The sequence below is a fragment of the Trichosurus vulpecula genome, chromosome 4 (assembly GCF_011100635.1).
Source record: "Trichosurus vulpecula isolate mTriVul1 chromosome 4, mTriVul1.pri, whole genome shotgun sequence".
NCBI lineage: Eukaryota > Metazoa > Chordata > Mammalia > Diprotodontia > Phalangeridae > Trichosurus > Trichosurus vulpecula.
Genome location: NC_050576.1, coordinates 192,464,981 through 192,487,685, shown reverse-complemented (window position 1 = coordinate 192,487,685; position 22,705 = coordinate 192,464,981). Strand labels below are relative to the sequence as shown.

General features: G+C 47.5%; 2 protein-coding genes across 2 annotated transcripts in view; both read left to right on the top strand.

The window, feature by feature from the left end:
• Window positions 1-2,874, top strand: part of PLEKHM1 (pleckstrin homology and RUN domain containing M1) — a 40,686-nt gene extending 37,812 nt beyond the window's left edge. The window contains exons 11-12 of the mRNA XM_036756263.1: window positions 28-185; window positions 492-2,874. Of these exons, the coding sequence (XP_036612158.1) occupies window positions 28-185; window positions 492-603 (270 nt within the window). The 3' untranslated portion in view covers window positions 604-2,874. The remainder of the gene's footprint in view (window positions 1-27; window positions 186-491) is intronic.
• Window positions 2,875-10,310: 7,436 nt separating this feature from the next.
• The window catches only part of ARHGAP27 (Rho GTPase activating protein 27), a 65,664-nt gene continuing 53,269 nt past the window's right edge, over window positions 10,311-22,705 (top strand). The window contains exons 1-3 of the mRNA XM_036757330.1: window positions 10,311-10,468; window positions 12,187-12,312; window positions 13,599-14,366. Coding sequence (XP_036613225.1) covers window positions 13,647-14,366 — 720 coding nt within the window. The 5' untranslated portion in view covers window positions 10,311-10,468; window positions 12,187-12,312; window positions 13,599-13,646. The remainder of the gene's footprint in view (window positions 10,469-12,186; window positions 12,313-13,598; window positions 14,367-22,705) is intronic.

Genomic DNA, 22,705 nt, shown 5'->3' with positions numbered 1-22,705 from the left:
ACTTCCCTTGTTCCTTCCTCTTGGCAGATTGCTGATGGGAGTTTTGAGGGATTCCTGCAGGATCTGATCGAATTCGCTTCCCAGCATGTCTATCACTGTGATCTGTGCACCCAGCGGGGCTTCATTTGCCAGATCTGCCACCACAAGGGCATCATCTTCCCTTTTGAGTTTGATACCACAACACGGTAAGTGACAACTGCCTCCTCCCTAACCCAAACAGGGCCTTCAGATGGTATTAATAATTCTTGTGCTTCTTGCTTTTGGAAGGAAAAAGTTGGCCCTGAATATTTTAGGGCCCTTAGCTCTTCAGATCTCTAAGCTAAGAATAAAAGTCCACTGTACTATCTGGGTGAAAAGTGCTGCCACTTAGGATGTTTCCAGGGCTCAGGTCAGCCCTTTTAGATCCAAAACTCCTGCCCAGCTGATCCAGGGCCTGCAGGGGTGTCCCACAGAGGTCACTTGGACCACACTGTTTCTTCTTTCCCTCTCAGGTGCAGAGAGTGCAAAACCGTCTTCCATGTCAGCTGCCAAGCCCAGATGAAGAACGGATGTCCCCGTTGTACCCGCAGAAGGAAGTATCAGGAGCAAAGTCTCCATACCTAACCCTTTGCCATCAGCCTTGTGTGCTTCTCTACCTCAGGCCACCAGGGAAAAGAAGACATGGGTTTAACATTCAAATGCATTTCCAGCAGGGACAGCGTGTGCGGATTAAGGGTGGGGAAAAAACCCATCATCCATCTCCCCGCCCCCTTCGGCATTGACTGGAGGGCTCACCCAGCTGACTCTATAGCAGTCACCCACCTGTCCAGCCCCTGGGATGTGAGCACTGGAAAAGCTACTGAAGAAGCATCGGTCACTTCATATACAGGACACGAGAAGCTTTTGCTGCCATGGAATGCCCCTAAAGACTGATTGCCTCTATTTGCACTAATCAGGTACTGGCCTTTCCCAGTCTCCCTTTTCAGGGACCTACACCTCACCTCACTTCACCTCACCTCACCTAAGTCAGCCACTGGCACCCACTGTGGAAACAAGACTTAAGGACATTCTAAATTCTGCATTACTGATTAAATGCTCTAGTTTTCTAAGGTATACTTTTTCTTTTCCTCCCTTTGAGTGGAAAAAATATTTTTTATATTTGAACTCTGCCCAGGCCACCCAAGATATCCAGTCCCACTCACGATGGGGTGGGAACACAAGTGGCTGCTTGAAGCAACAAAGAAGATGGGGGTGCAGCCCTGGGCAGGGTTTGGAAGCCTGCTGTGTGTCCTGAGGGGCCCTGCTGAACTCCTTCTGAGCAACATTGTGCCAAATAGCCCCGAGTGCCTGATGGTGGAATCAGAGCCCAGGCAGATGCGTTTTCTTTTTCCTTTTTTCATCTCTCCTCACAACTGAGAATCCTGGCCCCCTTCTCTTTGGGGGAGGAGCTTTGGACTGCCTCGTTTGCTTCTCATCTTGGATCCTCATCCCAACTGGAGACCACCACAAAACCACGCAAAACCAGCACTAAAAGCACTTTCCACCTTCCTTGTTCTTTAGGAACATGGACCAGTGTCCTGCTTCTTTCCCCCCTGAAAGACAGCCTCAGACTAGAAGGGGCAGAAATGGCACAGCCATTCAGGAGTGGTCCGGGAGCTTCTGAAGTCTCCTTGACCTGCTCGTGTTTGTCACTGTCTGTGACAGAGGCCTGGCCTCAGGGATACCTGGCATCCCTCCCATCTGCAGGTCTTCCAGGCCCTGAAGTGCAACAGTGGCTTCTCCTGCTGGCCACGAATCAGCAGCAGCAGCAGCAGCCTCTGCCTGGCATGCACCTGTCCCTCACTGGCCCCATCGAAGGCTGAGCATGGGGGAAAGAATCTGCGTGGCAGCCCCAACCGCCCAGACGGAGCTCCTGCACCAAGCCTTGTGTTTAAAGGGAAATTTAATCACATCTTTATATGAAGCCATTATTTTATGAGACATTTTTCAACTCATCCATTAGAGAGGCATTGTAAGAGACTATGAACTTGTTCATTAACAGAACTAGCATTAGAATTGGCGTGGAGGAAGGGGGAAGAGAAGGAGTATGCGTTTTTTCCTTCAAAGAAATGAGGTGCTCACCCCCCTGGGGGTTTCAGGTGACTCATTTGTTTTCATCCACCAGCTGGCACGGCCTACTGCCGAACAATCCATTCCTAGGGCTCCTTCCTCAGCCTAGATACCTGCAGATTAAGGGCACAACATGGCATTTGAGGCACAAGGTGGCTATTATTGCTGGCACTGTCCCTCCCCTGCCCCCACCCCAGGAGGGAGCTGCTTGGGCTGACTAAGCTTCTGAGTCACCTGCCTAACCCAGTAGAACTGTGTGCATTGTGCAATTGATGGAGGCAGAGGCCGGGTGTAGGGAGGCTTCTGTCATTCCTGTTCCCTGTTGCCACCTGCAGATAGCCAAGTACCCAGGCCCTCTACAGCCTTTTGGGATAGTAACTGTGTCACCCAGACAAGTGACCACAATTCATTTAAAGCCTTAATTGCCCCAGTTTTCCCAGCTGATTGGCCCTGTGTCTGTATGTGTTTGTGTGTTGGAGGCGAGGAGAGTATGAATGTGTGCTGGCCCTGCATGGTGACTTTTCTCCAACATCCAAGTGACTGTATTCATTGGATCCTCCCTCATCCCCTCCACATGTGACCCTGCTCCCTCATTACTGCCATCTCTGGGTTTCTGTGCATTCATTTTTAACCCCTCCCAAATTAGCCCCCAAATCTACTTCTGTTTTCACAAGTGTTGACTTTATTCCCCATCTGGCTCAAAGCTAAGTGGATTCCAAATGGTGCCTGTGTAGGTTTTGTGTTTTTAATTTTATTTTATACAATAAACCATTTCTTGTGAGTGGGGCTCTCTCCCTGGGGAGTGATTTGCATCAGATGTACTTCCTAACTACGGCTGCTCCTCTGGATGGTATTTCAGTAAAGACCCTATCATCCCAGCTGCCTGGCCTGCCTCAGACTCCCAGGGACGTTTTTGCAGCTACAGACCTGAGCCTGTGGGAAGTGAGGAGCTGGCCCTTCATCTCCTCCCACATCCTCTGATGAAAACTCTGCCCTGGCCCTGATGGCGATTGGATGGAGGGCAACGAGGCCTGTGACCTTGCAGGAAACAGCAGTAACTCAAACTTCAGGCAATGTCCAGTCACTGGACATCAAGGACACTTGAAGGGACAGGTGGCCACCTCTGAAGTATGCTGTTAGGGGCTTTAGGAAAGGTTCTCCGTTCAGCTGAAGGTCTGACCTTAGAGAATCCTTCTTTTGGTTTAAAGCTTTAGTGAAGACAAAAAACCCCTTGGAAAAAATGAGGCACATTGCATTTACAGAAGTGTGGAAGAGTTTACCCGATCCTTTCCTAAGTGGAATTCCCACACCCAGGTGTTTCAGTGGGGGATGGGGGAAAGAAAATGAGAGCCATGGGAAGGAAGAGTAGGTGCCCTTAAAAATGAGGAAGGAGTGAAACCAAGGACCATCAAGGCAGGTTTTCAGCGGAAGCCAAGTTCCTGTCTCACTTCCTGCGTGACCTTGGCCAAATCACTTAATCTCTGGGCATCAGTTTCCTCAACCTTTAAATGAGGGGATTGCTCTAAATGGCCTCTGAGGTGCCATCCAGCCGTAAATCTCTGTCCTCATTGGCTGGGTAGAGTAGTCCTAACCATAATATCACTGAGGGGACTGCAGTTGTCCTGACCTTCTCCCAGCTGCGAGCCTGCTAGAATCCATCCAGACCATTGGCCTGCTCACACAGCTTGGATGAGATGGGACTTTCCAGCTGTTCCTTGTGAGATGGCGTATCACCAAGCCTGCCCTGCCACTGCCTCGTAAAGCCCTCCAGGCCTTACCATCTGGCCTGCCTCAATGCCCTCCAGACCCCCAGCATGGTCATCTGACCTGCTGATGTAATGTAAGGATGTCTGGGCCTTGCCCAGAGGCAGCTGGTGACTTGGTGGATAAATGGTTGGGCCTGGAATCTGGTGGACTCGAGTTCAAATCCAGCCTCCAACATTAGCTATGTGACCCTGGGTGAGTCACTTCACTCTGCCTCAAGTTGCCTTAACTGCAAAATGGGGACTATAATAGCATGTACCTTACAAGGTTGTGAGGAGTGAATATTTGTAAAAAACCACTTAGCATGGTGCCTGGCACATAGTAGGCCCTATGTAAATGCTCATTCCCTTTCCCCCATTCACCCCAGCAGTGCACCCTTAGGCTGTGCACCACAGCTGAACTTTCACACCATGAGTTCCTCGAGAGCAGGGACTGTCAGCTTTTCTGTTAATACTGCCAGCCCTGGGCACGTTCATTTGTTCACTGCATAGCTAGAATAAAGTAGGTGGTTTACAAAATGCTTCCCTCACAGCCTATGAAATAATTAGTGTGATTATCTGCAGTTTAGAGAAGAGGAAACCGGTCCAGAAAGAGAGAACAAATTGTCCCAAGGTCACAGAGGACGTGTCAAAGATGAGATTTGGATCCCGGCCTCCCCAGTCTGAAGTTCTTTCATGGTGCAGGATAAAACCGTACCTCAGACGCTTGCCAGCTCTGTGACCAGAAGCAAGTCCCTTACCTCTGTCAACCTCAGTTCCTGTATGTGTATGTAGAATGTGGTTAACTGGCACCTACCTGACGGGATTGCTGCAAAGTTCCAATGTCATGTCTCTAAAGGACATAGCAATCCTTAGTGCACTAGATAAATGCCAGCTGTTTTTACCATGCCATGCTGCCCCTTATAATAATAGCTAACATTTATATATAGCACGTTAAAAAGAGGGAGAGGGTGGGTTCCGAGGCAGATGATGGGGCTGTGACTCTTCCCCATGGAGGCTGTGAGTCAGTGTCACAGTGATAACACTGGCTTCCAAGGATATTGGGCTTCAGGCAAATGAGAAAGTCTATCAATTCCCCAGGCAACATCTTTCCCAGAAATCTCTCCATATGAAAAGTCAGTGTCTTCATGCAGAGCCTTGCTACCTCTCCTGGACTATTAAAACAGTCTCTTAGACTGCCAGCTTCCAGTCAATCTACCTTCTCCAGCTCTACCTCCCCACACAGTTGCCAAAATCTTCAGTGCGTCCCTATTGCATGGAGGATCAAATAACTCAGTTTGGTACAGTCTATGGATTCCAATCCTTCCCTAATCCTCTCTCTAATCCCAGACTTATTCTCTCTATTGCTCCCCTTCATGGACTGTGTTTCAGTCAAACTGGCCTACTTGCCAGACTCCTCGCTTCTCCCTATATTATCTTTGTAAAGACTGGTCTCTATCCCTGGAATGCGCTCTTCCCCCAATTGTTCCAGGGAGCACCCTAGGTGTCATCTATGGGAAGTCTTTCTTGATCCTCTTAATTATTACTGTTCTCTTTAATGTATCATGTATGTGCTCATCTTTACATATTAGAACCATCCACCCACTCCCCTAACCCCCAAGAATGTAAGTTCTTTGTGGACAAGTGAGTAGGGTGTTCCAACAATCTGGCTAGCAGCTGTTGTGTGGGTGAAAGACCGACACAAGCCCAACAACAAGAACACTACCAGCACGCTGCAAGAGCACAGGTTCTTTTGATCTGCTTTACTAAGGAAAGCAACGTTAAGGGGTTGACAAGCTTACTTTAATTCAGCATACAAATATAATTCACTTAGTTCAGGGGAAAAAACCAGCACTCTGAACTTCAGAGCAAAATATAAACAAAATACAAATATCAACAGACAGACCTTGTCTGATTCAAATCCCAATATGTAGTTACCAGAGTTCTACAAAGTCTCAGCATCTGGGTTACAAGCTGGAGGGCTCTTAGCTACAGCTGCCTGGAGTCTCCACATCAGCGCTCACCACCGAGAGTGAGAGCCCTGCGCAAATGGCTCTGTCTTCTCTTCTTACAGTATTTCAGACATCATCAAATGTCATCTGAATGACCAGAACTTAGGCTCCTATGATTGGCTCTTGAGTTAGCGCCTCCCCTTAGTACCCTGGGAGCTTCACACCCACATAGGCTTAGCATCTAATAGGGGTTTGGGCCTGGGGCTTAGCACTTAGTAAGACTCAATGAAATACATTGAATTACTCAAAGGAAACAAAAGCCAAACTCTTCAAGGGCACTTGGTTGAACTGAGTGCTAAGAGCCCATTTTGCTTACCAACACAGAGGGCTGGGGAGTACTTCATTTTGTCAACCCCAGTGCCTTATGCGTAGTAGGTGGGTGCCTGATAGCGATTATTAGGTTGATTTTAGGGGTCTGGTCCCATCCTTTGGGCCTTCAGTCATCATTTTGGTATGATGATGGTACACCAGTCATGCAGCCAAAAGGAAACAGAGCAGGTAGACAGCCCAAGCACTACACTTATGTCCAGGAAATAAGAGAAGTACCAGAGGAAAGCTTCTAGTGCATTGGGTGAGTCATCTGTAGGATTTAGGGAAAGATTCTGTTCAGAACTGATCAGATTGAGGTATGAGAGGGTGCCCCCATCAGTAAGATCATGGATCCTTTGAGACAATAAACTGACAAGAACAGGTAGGGAGATGCTTTGAGAGCGACTTGGTTCAGAGAGCTCCCTGCCCAGTCCTGCTTCCAAAAATGTGTAACAGACATTGGTGGGGGAATGCCTTGCCTTCCAGTAGTGTGCGCTTGGGACGGGTAGGGGGTGGATTCCCCTACCAGCTAGAAAGAGGGCAAGTTCCAAAGGTCACCAGCCACTAGCCCCATCTCCACCCTAGTCTTCTGTGAGGGTTCCCTTTTAGCCTAAGGCCCTAGAATTTCTGAAAATGAAAGTGGTCCATCTTGGGGTGAAGAAGGTGAGTAAGAATGGGGAAAGGGTTTTATTCTCTAGATGAGAAGTGAATAGACAGGCCCTTGCTTCCTCGGCCTAGTTCCTCTCTCTATCCAGACTGGGAGAAGCAGGGCCTGTAGCTAGGCAAATATCTGCTCCAAGCTCGATTTGCTTTTCTTGGTGGGAGTCAGGGTGTCTGTGTACTGGGGGTTTGGGCTGGGGGTGGGAGTCCTCGTTGTTACTGCTGTCATCTTCTGATCCTGCACAAAGCCTTTCCACCCTGATTCTTCCCTGAGGAACCCAGATTGACATCCCTGGGGACAAAAACAAATCATAAAGTGGGAACAGGAAAGAGAAATATGAATCGGATGCTGTCTTGCTGCCTGCTTCAATGAGGCTTTCACCTAATCCATTCATCAATGAAGGCTCTTCTCACTACCACTACCACTACCCCTCGCCTAGTTAACGTAGGGGAAAAAAAATTGTGGAGTTTGGTGACTTCATCTTGAAACAGATAGACTTCTCTTCCCTAAGATTTAGCTTCAAATTTGAAGTTCTCATTTATAAGCTAGGCATAAGAGGTCCCTGTAGGACATTGCTTGCTACCCAGAACCTCTCCCTTAAAGAGGTGTGTTGTGATTGGGAGCTTCATCTATCTCTTCATTAAAATACTACATAACTATATATGGAGAATGAATACCAGAGCAGCTAGGAAGGGGATCTGGATGACTGTACCCCATAGGGTGTTTGGGTGAAGGGGTAAGGGTCTGGTGACATTACAGAGACCTCTCTGCCTTGGAAGTCAGGGCTCATTGGCTGAATTATCACTTGCTGCCCAAAGACTCCTTCACCAATGGAGGAAGTGACTGTGGTCTTTATGGGAAGTCCCCTTTCCCATTTTCACCTCAGAAAAGGGACTTGAGGAAGAAAGAGCTACTCTCTGCAGCCTCCAGGTTATTCAAAAGGCTTTTCTTAAGCAATTTCTTTGTGTCAGACACTGTATTAGACACCCGGGTCGCATACAAAAGTGAAACAGTCCCATATCTTGGAGAGCTTACAACCTATCACAGACAACAGGTACATTTGCTGGTATGGTACAATGCTCGAGCCTCCCCAAGTCACTAAGGTGTTATCTAGAATTTGGGATGATGGATTTTGTCAAGGGTACTCTAGTTGATTTGCTGGGGATGAAAAATGTCTAACTGGAGGAAGAATTTAAGGGAGTGAGTGGTCTCTGGAAGTCCAAGAACTATTCACAAGAAAAGGAGCTGAAATGAGGTATTGAACTATCAATGATGCATCCACACAAAAGGTTATGAGGTTCAAATTAATTCCTGGAGTCAGTCAGAAAGAAATGAAGAATGAAAGGCCATGCCTCATGGTGACCTTTAAGAGTCATTTCATTGTGTTCAAGAAACAGTTTCAAAGAGGAACCCAAACTGAGTCCAGAAACAGACTCAAAGAGGAACCCAGCTCCTGATGGGACAAACAGAAGACACACACATGAAGCTAGAGAAGGGGAAGCTATAAGAAGCCTTGTGGAGCCAGGAGAGTGAAACCACAAACAGAGGCAGCCACAACAAAGAAAGAGGCTAGGATGCTGGAACTGAGGCCCTTTGGGTCTATCAAGGACAAGGTGGGTCAGGATCAAGACAGTGATGCCGTAATCCTCCCACCCCAAGACTACATACACTAGGGTGATAACCCTCTATTTCCTTTTTCCCCTTGAGTTCCTTCAAGGAAACCTAAAACCTTTTCTTCCCAACTAGAGGAGAGTCTACCTTTCTTTATTTTAAATGTTTACTTTCTCTTTATAAACAGTGTTAACTACTCTACCACTGAAGTGCTTTGCCAGAAGCACTGTCTTTGGCTGAGAGTTCTGAGCTAACAAAAAGATCAAAAGAATTACAGATCCTTTGATATTACATCCCAGAGTGAGGGGAATTTTCTTGGTTGTTGTTGTTTGTCTTCTTTTCTTTTATATCCTAGGGAGCCAAAAGTAGGGTGAGAGACAAAAAGGGGTGATTGCAGGACCCTGAACACAGCCACAACATCCCTTTTACACTGTTTCTTTTTTGTCTTTGTGTTCCCAACACCCAGTACAGTTCCTGAAACATAGTAGTTACTTAATAAATGCTTAATGAATTGTATCAAACTCCCATGTTATAGGACCTTGAGGAACAATGTGAGTGGGGAGTAGGATGAATGGGGAAAGGAGACAATAGGATGGGCCAGAGCAAAGAAACCTGGTCCCCTTCCAGCCCCCTAGTCAGCCTGTAGGCAGCTCAGGGCTCCAGTCAATCTCGTATAGGATCATGAGATTGTAGGATTATGAGCTGGAAGAGACCTTAGAGATCATTTAAAACAACCCCTTCACTTTGCAGTTGAGAACACTGAAGCCCAGAGAGGTTAGGTGAGCTGTCCAAAGTCACACAGGTGGTCAGCGTTAGAGCTGAGATTTGAATCTAGTTTCTCTAACTTGAGAGCGAATGCTTTTTCCACATTCAAAGGATTGACAGGCATCAGACATAATGCGAAGAAAGAAATCATTCTATCAAGATTTAGATTCAGAGGACCTGAGTTTTTATCCCAGCTCTGACACTGTGTGACCCCAGGCAAATCACATAACCTCTCTATACCTCAGTTTCTTCATCTGTAAAATGAGGATATTACTGGCACTACCTAAAATTGGTGTATTTTTGAAAACTTAAAAGTGTAAGCTACTATGTGTACTGGGGACCAGACTGCTACTCTACAACACTACCTTTTTTCAATGCTGATAAAGTGAACAGGGATACACTATGAGACCCTTTTAAAAGGGGGAGGGGAATCTCCCTTATTAGAGGGAGACCCTAGTAAAGCTTAGGAGTCAGGGCAGCAGAAACTATCCTTGACCTGAAGTCAATAATCATGGGATTGAATCCTGCCTCTAATCCTGACTGTGTGACCACAGACAAGTCCCTTAACCTTTCTAAGCTTCAGTTTCTTCATCTGTAAAATGGACAGGACTACCTTGCTCACAGAATTATTTGGGGGCTTAAAATAGTGTATGGGAATCAAATGAGATAGCAACATATGTAAAGCACTTTGTAAACTTGAAAGAGCTATTATAAATATATACAAATGGTAGCTCATCATCATTATTATTAATTATTAAAAAGCTTTTTGCAAACCTTAGGGTGCTATATAAGAAGCAACTTTTAGTATTTTGGTGAAAGTACAATAACAGTGGGGTGAACCACAGGGTCCTGCCCCCTCCGCTTCTGGAACCATGGAGGGGTGGGGAGGCTCTGGGTGAGAGGGGATGGGGAAGGTTCTGTCGTGCGTGTGTGTGTGTGTGTGTGGCGCGCGCGTGTGTGTGCGTGCTCATCCTTAGCAAAAGGACAAATCCTTTTCCCTCATTCCACTCACTGCTGGGGAAAAGCCCAGGTGTGGCTGAGGTTTCAGCCCTGGGAGGGCTGGCCCAGCAGGGACAGGAAGCAAGGACGCCGGGGATTGTCTCTCCCAGCAGCCGCAGTCCCCAGATTAGGAGGAAGTGTGCTGGGCGCTCTCCGCCGGTGACTCCACTCTCTTATATTGTTCAACAGGAAACGAGGGAGCGAGCAAGTGAGAAAGAAAGAGAGGGAGGGAACCAACCAACCAGCCAGCCAGCCAGCCAGCCCTCGGTCGGCTAGTCCAGGTGAGTTCGGGGACCTGGCAGCACAGCATGGGTATGTGTGTTGCGGCGGAGGGGGAAGATCGTTCCCAGGAACCAGAGAGGAAGAGGAGGCACAGCCTCAAGAACCACTTTGGGACCCCAAGCCAAGACAGGCTGAGGGAACTACAAGCAACAACACCCCGCCCCGTCCCCCCACCACCCAGCCTCCCCGGGAGCCCTGAGCAGTTTGCACTGAGCAGTTATAGGTTAGACTGAGAGAAGTCAATCCAGACTCCAGGGCTCCCTGAGACGGTGAGGTTACAGAACAGCAGGAAGAGAAAAGGAGGGGGTGGGGAGTAGAAGAGAAGGGGGGGGGAAGGTGATGAAGGTTTAAGAGGAAGAAGAGAATGGAGAGAGTAGAGTGAAAGGAGAGGGTATGGAGTACATAGAAGAAGGGTGCGAGAAGCAGTGAAACTGTGTGTGGGTAGGAAGGGGCACCAGAGGTTCCTGACACACAAGGAGAGTGGAGGGGAGGCAGAAGAACCTGGAACTCCGCTTTCCGCGGATTTAGCGGGGTGCTGGCCCGTGGGTCATAATGCATCACTCCCCATTACTTCTAGATAGGTAGGGGGAGGGGTGATGACACATACTCATCTAATCTGCTCGGTTCCTCTTTTGCTGAACAACCTTTGGGAAACTCATACCTTCCTTGGCTTGTACTGGGGGCTATTCCTAGTTTCCTTCCCCCAATCCCACCCCCAGAGCTCTCTTCTGCTCCCCCCCATCTTTAATGACCATCACTTGCACTCACATACACACTTATTCATATCCTTGCTCTTTCCCCACCCCCAGACTGGGGGGAAGCTGTCTCACACAATGAGCTGGAAGCTAACCAATTTTCCCTCCCAACCCCAACCTGACTTAGCAGACACTTTAGGAAATTGTAAGATGGGGCCCTGTGGTGGGTGTTAGGGGAACATCGCTGAGAGGACAGCTAAAAGGGGAGCCCGGATTTAAGGAAGTTCTTGATTTGACTTTGAATTGGATGCAAAATATGTTATTTTATTCTGCATATGAGCTTTCGGTTTTGAGTGTTTTGCTGGTATCCCACTGAGTCTGACTAGCAAGTCCCTTGGGTCTCCCCACCCCTTGAGGTTGAGGGGGCAGGACTGGGCAAGGGGGTTGGCATGGCGATTCTGCCTTTTGGGTTCACTCCAGTCCCACCCCCATGGACCTTGCAGGCAAGGGGTGGGGGTGGCACTGAGATTTTACCCTTCACTCCAGCTTCCCCTCTCCACCCCTGCCAATGAGCTAGAGGGAGGAAAAAGTTGGAATTCTCAGCTTAAGTATCTTAAACATTTTTTTCCCAGGGTCCTAGCTCCCCTAGTTCAATGTTGCTCCTGTTCCTCTCCCCCATTATTACGTAGGGCACCCCTTCCCCAGCTCCCAGACATTGTGAGGCAAGCTGGTCTGACCCAACCTGGATCTAATCCTCAATGGATCCCTAACGGACACCAGGTTGCTAAAGGGCTCCCTTATCTGAGGGATCCCCTTTGTCATCACCCTAAGCTCAAGGCCTGTCCTGGGGATGAGGCGGGAGGGAGGCACTCACAAGAAGGGGGGGATGCACCTTGGCTGCTTTGGCCTTTTCTTTTTTCCCAGGGTGTAACTTTGGGAGAAGGGGTTGTTCGTTAGCCTGTAGTTTTTGCTTGGGATGAGAGGCTCCTCTTTCCCTTCCTTACCTTTCTTCTTCCTTCTAGGCCCCACCCTCAGCATTCAGACTGATCTGCTCGGATGTCAGAAACCTGACTTACTTTCCAGCCAGTCACCTCTGAAACTCCTCTCAGTCCAGCTCATGGGTCCCCAAAGTGGCCAGCCCCTTTCCAGTAAGTTTCTGATGGATAAAGAGGCAGAGATGGGGGGGAGTGGGGAAAAGATCCGAGACTCGTGGAAGCAAGACACGCCTGCTGGCCAAGTCTGGCTATAGTCCCCTCCCTCTCAGTGCCTCAATTTACCCTACGATTCTTCTCCCCTGGAATGTTAGGAAGAACAGCTGTGGGGAGTTGATATTCCTTCATTCAAGTTCCCAGGTCCCAGCAGTCCTCTGCCTGCCCAGCCCGCCAGTAAGGAGCCACCTTTGTTGGGCCGGAAAAGGTGTGGTCAGTGCACAGCCTAGAGGGGCTGAGGCTTTTTCAGTCTCTGACATTGACTCACGGCCTACATAGGAAAGGGTCACAGCAGCCCCAGGATGTCAGGATCTGCCTCTCTCCCCCTCCCATATTTTCCTCCCCTTCCTCTGCGTCAAAGCTGTTCCAGCCCCTACTCTGTGGCATGGGACTGCCCCGCTTGGGAGGAGGGACATTTAGATGGTCACTTCCATGGAGGGACAGTATGAAAAGGGGGCAGTAGCTACCATGAGTTACTCACGGTCACTCCTGAAGGCAGCCTGGCCATCTTTCTTCTTCTGAGAAAGATTTTCCCTGCATTCAGTCGCCAGAAATGAGTTGGACATCAAGCTCCCTCCTTTTGCTAAAGTATCACCTCCATGCTCATTCACTACCTACCTTAGCTGCTGGGACACTTAACTATGGCCCCGCACAATTTAGAACTTAATTGTTCTCCAATGGTTTCCCCAGCTAGGAAGATCCCAAGGGGCAACATCCTGGGCTCCTGCTAATAAGAGACAGTAGTATGAGCTGTCACTTTTAAAGGCACAAGCTGTCCAGTGGTGTGACATAGGCCTTTTCGGGGCGGGTCTGGGCCCCGGGTTCATGTTTATGGTGATGCTGTCGAGCCACCGCCCCGGGATGAGAAACCGAGAGAACCGGTTTCCCCTGAGTCAGCTCTCAAGGCCAGCGGAGCAAGGCAGAATTGGGCATCCCCTCCCCTCGGTTCCTGCCACTGAAGCTCCTTCCCACGTGCTTACAGTGCCTAGGTCACCGACGACGGTGGGTGCGGCTGGGGGGCCTTCCTTTCTCTTTGGGTGGGGCTGCTACAGTCGAAATCTCTGACCCCGATGCCTGATACTACCTCTGCCCCAAAGGGGTAACCCCAAAGGATTGTGCTTCTCATTTAACAAACAAACTGAGGCTCTGTTGGGGTGCTCCTTGTATCTCCTCCCTCTCTCACTTGCGCCCTGCTGTTTCTAACTTCTCTGCTCCCCTCTCGATAGGGTAGCGAAGCTGTTGGAGAGGTCCGAGAGCCCCAGGCTGGGGCCGGAATGGAGACAGCGGATGGCCCGGGGGACGAGTACGTGTTGGTGGAGCATGCCTTCGAGTACACCGGAAAGGATGGACGGCGCATCAGCATTCAACCCAATGAGCGCTACCAGCTGCTGCGGCGGAGCACAGAGCATTGGTGGCACGTGAGGCGGGAACCTGGCAGCCGTCCCTTCTACTTGCCCGCTCAGTATGTGCGGGAGCTGCCGCGGCTCAGCTCCCCTGACGACCCGGCCTCTCCCCAAATGCCCTTGCCCGCCGCTGCCCCGGCCACCCGCGCCCCGGAGCCTCTCACTTACGATTACAAATTCGTGAGCATCCCCGCAGAGACCGCGCCCGCCCCGTCGAGTGGCGACTCCGGGAGCCCCTCGGAGCATGCGGCTGGAGCCCTGGGCCGCTTCAGCTCCTTCCACAGCCCCGGGCGGCGCCGCGATGCTAGCAAGCGGAGCAGTTTGGCCCCTGGCCTCCCCACCACCCTCTACCTCCGACCCGCAACCCCCATCAGGACGGCACAGTCCTTAGACGACCTGGCTCGGACCGCAGTCGTGCCCCTCTCCGGGCTCCTGGGGAGCTCGGGGTCTTACAAGGCTTGCAGCGTGGCGGGCTCCTGGGTCAGCCCCCGGCCCCTCGCCAAGAGCCGGCCTCTCCCCCAGAGCCGGAGCGAGTCGGAGAACATCTATGAGTCTATCCAAGACGTGCGAGGCGAGCTTCCCAAAGAGAAGGTACCTAGGGAGTGGGAGCAGCGGGGGCCTGATGGGGAGGAGCTGGGGCAGTGAGTGACCATCCCCGAAAATCCTCCTGTGGGAGGGAGCTAACTTAGGGACCGGGGCTGCCCCTTTCCTTCGTCTTCCCACTCATCTCCCCACTCCCCCAGTTACTTGCTACCAGTCTGTGCCCCTCCCTCCAATTTTCCCCTCCTTCCATCTCCCTTCTTAGCTCCATTTTCCCCCTCTCTCCCTGCCCTTTCTCTCCTCTTATCTATCCCCTTCCCTCACCTCCTACCCACTCTCTTCTACCTCGGCTTCCCTTTCCTTGCCCACGCTAGTTCCTCATCATACATTCCGTTCTCTTTCAGTCCCACACGCTTCTTCCCCTTTTGCAATGCAGTAGCTGTCGAGGATAGTCTGCCCCCCTGTGGTCAGTGTAGAGAGAGGCGCCGGGTGAGGATGTGATGCTAACCTGGGGACACTCCAAAGTGCCCGAAAATCGGAGACGTAGAGGAGTGGACGTGAGGGTTCTGTGATTGCAGTTTTCATGGAGGAGGAGAGTAAAGGGAAGCAGCGGGTCGCCCTGCCTGGCTTCCCTTTTGGCTAACTACCGCGAGCCCAGCATATCTGGATAGTCCAGAGTCAACGGTCTTCACATCTGTATTGTTTAACACATCTGTAGAAGTCTCCCTCCGCCCCCATCACCCTCCTTCCTTCAGAGAAACAGAGAAAAAGAATGAAGGCAGGGGAATAGGGTTAGACGTTCGGTGGAAGCAGACGTCTGATAAATTCTTTCCCACGCCTCGCCCAGACCCCACACACACACACTTAACCCCACCTTGAGCCATACTGACCCCAGTCCCCCCAAGGGTGGCAATGGCTACCCCCAGGCTCTTCCCATTCAGACTATAGTTCCTTTCATAATGAGAAATAGCCGCAGGCTATCAGGCTGTTTGTCAAGGCGGGTCTATGCCCAACTATCCCAGCTATGCTAGAGGGGAGGAGTGTTTCTACCCCTGCCCTACCCTACCTTCAGGCAACTGGCTGTTTCCCTCCCAGAGGAGGAAAGGTAGTAGACCCCAGACGAGGGGACTGTTGACAGAGGCTGGCATAGCGGAGGGGTCACAAAAGAGAGCTCTAGTCCTGGAGTCAAAACCAATGGGTTCTCATTCTGGCTGTACACGAGCCAGGCATTTAACCTCGCTAAGTCTTATTTGTTCTCCTCTGTTAAACACGGCTAATCATATCTGATGTACCTCTAAGGGCTGGATCATCCTGAGGCTCAGAAAACAATCACAACTGCAGTAATAGTTAGCATTTATATAATATATGTCATGATTATATAACATATAATTATGGGATATATATCTCTAATCTATAATTATAGAACATAATTACATAATATATTATCATTTAATATAGCTTTAAGATTTACAAAGAAGCTTACATATATTATCTCACTTGATCCTCACAACCCTAAAATCCCTTCTTTATAAATGAAAGGTGCAAGACTCACAGCCCCTCACATCCCACATCTCACAAAGCAGGTCACTGCTGAGGTCGCCCTGCTTTTAAGAAAGGTGTCTTGCTTCATACTTCAGGAAGTGGGAAGATGAGCTCTTACCTATTTAAAGAAGACTGCATCCCGCTCTCTGATCATTCAGTTGAGCGCTTAAGGGATAGCCCAAATGGGAGGAGTTTATAAAGCTAACCTCAATCATCTCCATGCAGATGAAAACCAATTTCCTTTTTTCTTTTTTAATTTTACTTACAGCTTTTATTTAGAAATACATTCCTTCCTCCATGTAGCAATTTTCCCTTGTAACAAAGATTATTAAAAGAAAAAGAAAAAAAGTCCAGTAAAGTCAAAACCAATCTGATCACTTATGCAACATTCTGCACCCAAATTCCTCAGTCCCCCACTTCCTCAATGACTGGAAGAGCAGGTATGAAAGAAGGAAGGTGAAACTTCTTTTATTTTGGTTCAGTCTTTAGTAGATATGAATAAAAGATGGCCCCTCTCTCTTTTTTCTGCTTCATCTAAGAGTTCCACATCCCTAAGTTTGAAAGTACCCTCCCCACCACCCCATCCCAAGGAAATACAGGACAGTGTGGAAAACAGAAATACTAGGTCTGTCCCAGCTCCTTTTCAAGAAGGGGTCCTATTTGAGGCAGCAGGTTGTGGGCTCATTGGGTCAGCCTTCATCCCAGCACCTACTAAGGTGCTTATAACATAGTAGGCATTTTACAAATATTTGTTGATTGATTGATTGGTCAGCTTGTCCCCACTCACTGTCCTCAGTCACCCTTGAGGCAGGTTAGTCTTTAATGGGTGTCTCCTAGGTGCCCAGCACTATGCTAAACAGTGAAGGGTGTACACAAAGAAGAGGCAGCATTTAACTAAAACTGTTCTCTGCAAGGTCACCAATGACAATCATCTTTTCTTAGCCCCCATTCTCCTTGACTTTCCCACAGCATTGGATACTACTGACCTCTCACTGCTTCTGGATACTCTGTCCTCCCCGAGTATTTGTGACGCTGTTCTGTGGTAGGCCTCTGTGGACCAAGCCTTCTTGGTCTCCTTTGTAGGGTTTTTGTCCATGTCCCACCCCCTCGTATGAGTTTGTCCCAGGTTTCTTTTTTCTCAGTGATCTCACCGGCTCTCATGGATTCAACTATCACCTCTATACAGATATCTAGTCCTCATCTCTCTCCTGAGCTCTAATTTCTCATTTCCAGTTCCCTGCTTAACATCTCCACTTGAATGATCTATAGTCATCTCAAACCTAACAGGTCCATGACAAAACTCAATGGCTTTCTCCCTAATCCACCCCTCCTAACTTCCCTATTCCTGGTGAGGGCATCATCATTCTTCCAGTCTCCCCGGTTCCTAACCTGTTGTTGTTGCTCAGTCTTGTATGATTCTTTGTGACTCCCATTTGGGTTTTTCTTGGCAAAGATACTGGAGCAGTTTGCCATTTCCTCCTCCATCCCATTTTACAGATGAGAAAACTGAGGCAAACAGGGTTAAGTGACCTGCCCAGGGTCACACACCTAGTAAACATCTGAGGCCAGATCTGAACACCTTGACTCCAGACCAGGTGCTCTATCCACTGCTCCACCTAGGAGTGAGTCATTCTCTGCTCATCATATTACCTACATCTGATCAGTCACCAGATGTTGTCAATTCTATCTCTTCCATATCTCTTGTATCTGTCCCTTCTCTCAACTCACACTACCACCACCCTTATCACCTCTCCCCTGAACAATCGCCATAGTTTCCTAATTGGTCTCTCTGCATCCAGCCTCTCACTACTCTAACCTCCAAACAGCTGCCAAAGTAGTATTTCCTAAGTGCAGATCTAACCATGTCACTGGTCTTCTCAAGAAGCTTTCATGGCTCCTCATTTTCAGTAGAGTACAAGCCCCTCTGAAGTCCTTCACAATCTGGCTCTGGCCTATCTTTCCAGGCTGGCTGCACATTACTTCCTCGTACTAGCTCTAAGCTCCAGCCAAAATATCATTGCCAGGGTACGATATTGCATCTTCAGTGTCTGTGCCTCTGGCTATTTCCCCATCCCTGGAATGGTCATTCCCTCTCATCTCCATGTATTGGGTTTTTTTGTTCCTTTCAAGGGTCAAGCTAAAGAAGCCTTTTTAAAACAAAACCAATTTTCTTTATTATGAACCTAGTCATCAACAAACATGAATATTACTAAATAAGAGCAGAAAAAGTAGATTGCTTATGAAACCAGAATCTATCATGTACAACTTATTTTTTTTAAATATAACAGGGTAATGCCAACACTTTCTTTGTTGTCTTTGTCCCCTTTTGAAATTTCCTCTTCTCTCTTCTCTGTATTTTTGTAATTCATCTACACTCTTTCTTTTGTTTTTGTTTTCACCTTACTATCACCTGATCTTAGTCCCCTGAACAACCTCCCCCTAAAAAATTAAAATCCTCCCTGATAAACAAAGAAGTATAATCAAGCAAAACAAACTTGTGTTCTGTTAGTGGTGTCTGAAAATGTATCATTCTACAGAGATGAGGAGGGGAGAAGAGGGACCTCTAATTCATTCTAGGCTAATGTCTTCAATTTTTTTTCAGTGAAATGTAAGGCAGGATTCCCAAATGAAAGGGTTGAAGGAGGTAGGGAGAGAGGGAACCAAGGGATAATCGAGCAGGTATGAAAAGGCTTGGAAAAGGTGAGTGGGAAAGTGAGTCAATGGGGAACATATAAAAGGATTGCCTTGAATCAGAGAGGGCCCAGTTGAGATTATGGGACGTAAGTTTGTAGTGGACTCCGTCAGCGTGGTTTTGTGATTTTCTTCATCTTTGTTCAGCAGCACATGAGTAGGATGAAAACGATGGTGGGAGTAATCCAGGACTGAGCACTGGCAGGACAAGATCAGGATAGGATAATGGGGCAAAGGACTAAAGAGAAAAAGCCAGTGTGTAGTTGAACCGGTTCATCAGGGGTCAAGATGGGGAAGGGAAGAGAATGTAGCTAGTGCAGTGATGATGGTCTAGAAAAGAACTGAATCGCTAGTCAATAAATGTTTATTGACTGAATCAGAGGTCACTGTCCCCAGAAAGCTTTAACCCAGATGTGGAGGCAGAGATCACTTACATTTTGAATTGTGTGGTATTGATAGTAAGCATGGTAGAAGTGCAGAAAAAAAGAGTAAATCACTGGCAGAGGTTGCCTTTAAGTTGGGACTTTAAAGATGGAGATAATTTAGATAGAAGAGAGGCTAAAGGGTGGTAGGATTATAGATGATCTAGAGTGGGAAGGAACTTCATAGTCCATCTTGTCCAATGGCATACACCCCTCATTTTATAGATAGGAAAACTTGAAGCCCAAGGAAGTTAGCTGACATGCCCAAGGTCACATAGGTAGTAAATATCAGAGGTGGGATTTGAATCTAGGCCTTCTGACTCCAGAGGTAGCATATTTGTTTTCTTTGGGGTGGGGGAAGAGCGGGATGCTCAGAGAGATACAATGAGCACAGACCCTGAGGCTGGAAGCAGGTTGTCAGAGACTTCCTTTAATGCCTATTTGTCCATGGCATGATGGCAGCTAGGTGGAGCATTGGATAGATTGGTAGGCCTAGAGTTAGAAAAACCTGAGTTCAAATCCAGCCTTAGACACTTCCTAGCTGTGTAATCCTGGGCAAGTCACTTAACCCTGATTGCCTCAGTTTTCTTATCTGTAAAATGACCTGGAGAAGGAAATGGGAAACTGCTCCATTATCTTTACCAAGAAAACCCCAAATGAGATCATGAAGAGTCAGACATAACTGAAACAACTAAATGAAAACAAGCCCTTTGATCTGAAGCAATCCAGAGAGAGTCATGTAGGTGCAGTTTGTTGCTTTTAGATAGCTCATCATCAAAGAACATATATATAGGTGTTGGAAAAAGACAGAAGGCAAAATGAGATAACAAGTACTGCAGACATTTATTAGGTGCCTCTTTTGTGCAGAGCCCTCCTACTTCCTTCCCTTTCCATCTCTTGCTGGAAGACACAGAGGCAGACATGGTCCCCGCATTCGAGGAGTTTCTTGTCTAGTAGGGGAATAATGATGATATTAACCATAGGGCTTATTTATATAGGACTTTCAACTCAACATTTATTAAGCTCCTATTGTGTGCCAAGGTCCAAGGACACATAGACAACCAAACAAACCAATATCAGTCCCTGTCCTCAGGGAGCTAACATTCTCCTGGAGGATACAACAGGTACCCAAGTAAGTAAATGTAAAGTAATTTCCTGGGGGAGAGCGTGCTCAGAACTGTAGGTCTTAGGAAAGGTCTTGAGGAGGAGGTAGCCCCTGCTTTGAAGGATGCTAGAAAGTCTACAAGGGAGAAGGGATGCAGGGATGCATTTAACACATGGGGAGACCACTTGTACCAAGGCTTCGAAGTGGCAAATGAATGACCTGTGTGGGGAGCAGCCAGCAGGACAATTTAATTGGAAGGGAAGTAGTATGAGATAAGACTGGAAAGGTAGATGGGAGCCAAATGGTAAAGGACATTAAATGCCTAGCTGAAGGCTTTGTATTTTATCCTAGAGGTAATAGTGAGCCATAGAAGCTTTTTGAGTATGGGGGCGAGGGGCAGTGTTACGGTCACATTTTTGTTTTTTTTTTAATATATAATATTTTATCTCCCCCATTACATGTACAAAAATTTTTTAACATTTGTGTTTTTTTTTAAGTTTTGAGCCCCAGATTCCATGTCTCCCTCCACTTCCCCGCCCCACCCCACCCGAGATGGTAAGCCATCAGATATAGGTTCACATCTTTGTTTTTAAGAATATCAGTTTGGCATGTATGTGGAAATGGGGCTAGAAAGGAAAATCGTGGATGCGAGAGGACTAATTAGAAAGCTCTTTCAGTAGTCCAGGAGAGAGGTATATAAGGGCCTGAATTAAGCATGGTTGGTGGCTATTTGAATAGAAATAAAGGGAAAGAGGTGACATGTTGTAGAGGTGAGATCAGACTCATCAAGGGACTGGATATGGGAATTTGACAGACAAGGAAGAATCCAAGGCTGTGAAACTGGGTGACTAGAATGGTGTCATTGACTGAAATGGAGATGTTTGGAGAAGGGATGATTTTTGGGGAAGTGAGTTACGTTTTGGGTATGCTGAGTTTGAGATTCCCATATATATCAGAGCAGAGATGTCCAGTAGAACATCTTTTCCCACAACCACATGGTAGTAATATTACGATTCCCATTTTGCAGGTGAGAAAATTGAGGCTAATAATAGCATTTCTATAGCACCTACTATGTGCCTGGCACTGTGCTAAGCTCTTTACAAATATCATATTCGATCCTCACAACTCTGCTATTATTATCCCCCATTTTACAGATGAGGAAACTGAGGCAAAGAGGGTTAAGTGACTTGCCCAGGGTCACACATCTACTAAGTGTTTGAGGTTTGATTTGAACTCAAATCTTCCTGACTCTAGGCCCAGCGCTGTGCCACTTAGAGGTTTCAAAAGAAAATAAATGATGTAGAATTGGCTAGTAAAGTTCTTGTGTCTTATGTGGCATTGTGGGTGCTACAGGTGTCAAGGTAAAGGCATCATTAAAATGGGGAGTATCGCTGATCGGGAAGTGACAATGGGACTTTACAATTTAGTCTGAGAAGGTCAGAGAGGCCCTCAGATCACAAGATAGCAGAATCTATGCCTGGAAGGTACCTTGAAGAACATCTAGCACAATCCATTTATTTTACTGATGAGGAACTGAGACTCAGAGAAGAGAGACTTGTCTAAGGTCACACAGGTAGGAAGTGGCAAAGCCAAGATTCCAACACAGACCCTTTCCCCATGCCCTGCTGCCCCCAAGACCAAATCCGGTGTTCTTCCCATTATATCAGGGTGCCTCTCATCGGATCAATATGGTAAAGTGTCCTTGGGAGAGGAACCAAAATCTAGTGCAGTTTCCATGATGCGAGGCAGCTTAATTTGATCATTTGGTAGAGTCTTTCAGTCCTTCTTAGTGTTCCAACACTGAAATAAATCAGCTCAACATGAAAAAGGAACAAATGTTGTCCTGCTTTCAAAAAAAAAAAAGGAAGGAAGGGTGGGAAGAGAATGGACTCTGACAACTAGAGGCCAGTGAACCTGGTTTGGATCAATATCAGAATTCTAAAACATGTTACTAAAGGGATGGCTAATGAATGTCTAGAAAAGGAAACAGTAATCAAAGAACCAGTATGGCTTTTTCATAAATGAGTCATGCCAGACTAACGTCATTTTCCTTTCTGTCTACATTTTAGCAAAGCATCTGATGAAGTCTCTCATGCTGTTTCTGGGGAAAAGATAGAGAAATGTGGGCTAGATCTCAATACAATTAAATAGATTCTTTGCTGGTTGAATGACTAGAGTTTAAGACTATTTGCTAATGAATTGAAGTTAATTTGGAAGGTGATCTTTGGTGGAGTAGGACAGTTAAGTGGCACAGGAGATAGAATGCTGAGCCTGGAATCAGGAAGATTCATCTTCCTGAGTTCAAATCTGGCCTCAGACACTTATTAGCTGTGTGACCCTGGGCAAGTCACTTAACCCTCTTTGCCTCAGTTTCCTCATCTGTAAAATGAGCTGGAGAAGGAAATGGCAAAGCATTCCATTATTTCTGTCAAGAAAAGCCCACAATGGGTCATAAAGAGTCAGATACAACTGAAATGACTAAAGAACTCTAGAGGAATGCCTCAGAGATTTATGCTTGGTCCTGTACTATTTTAACATTTTTGTCCATGACTCAGATAAAGGAATGGTTATCAAATTTACAGAGAGCACAAGGCCTGGAGGAGTAACTATAACATACTTACTGGCAGGAT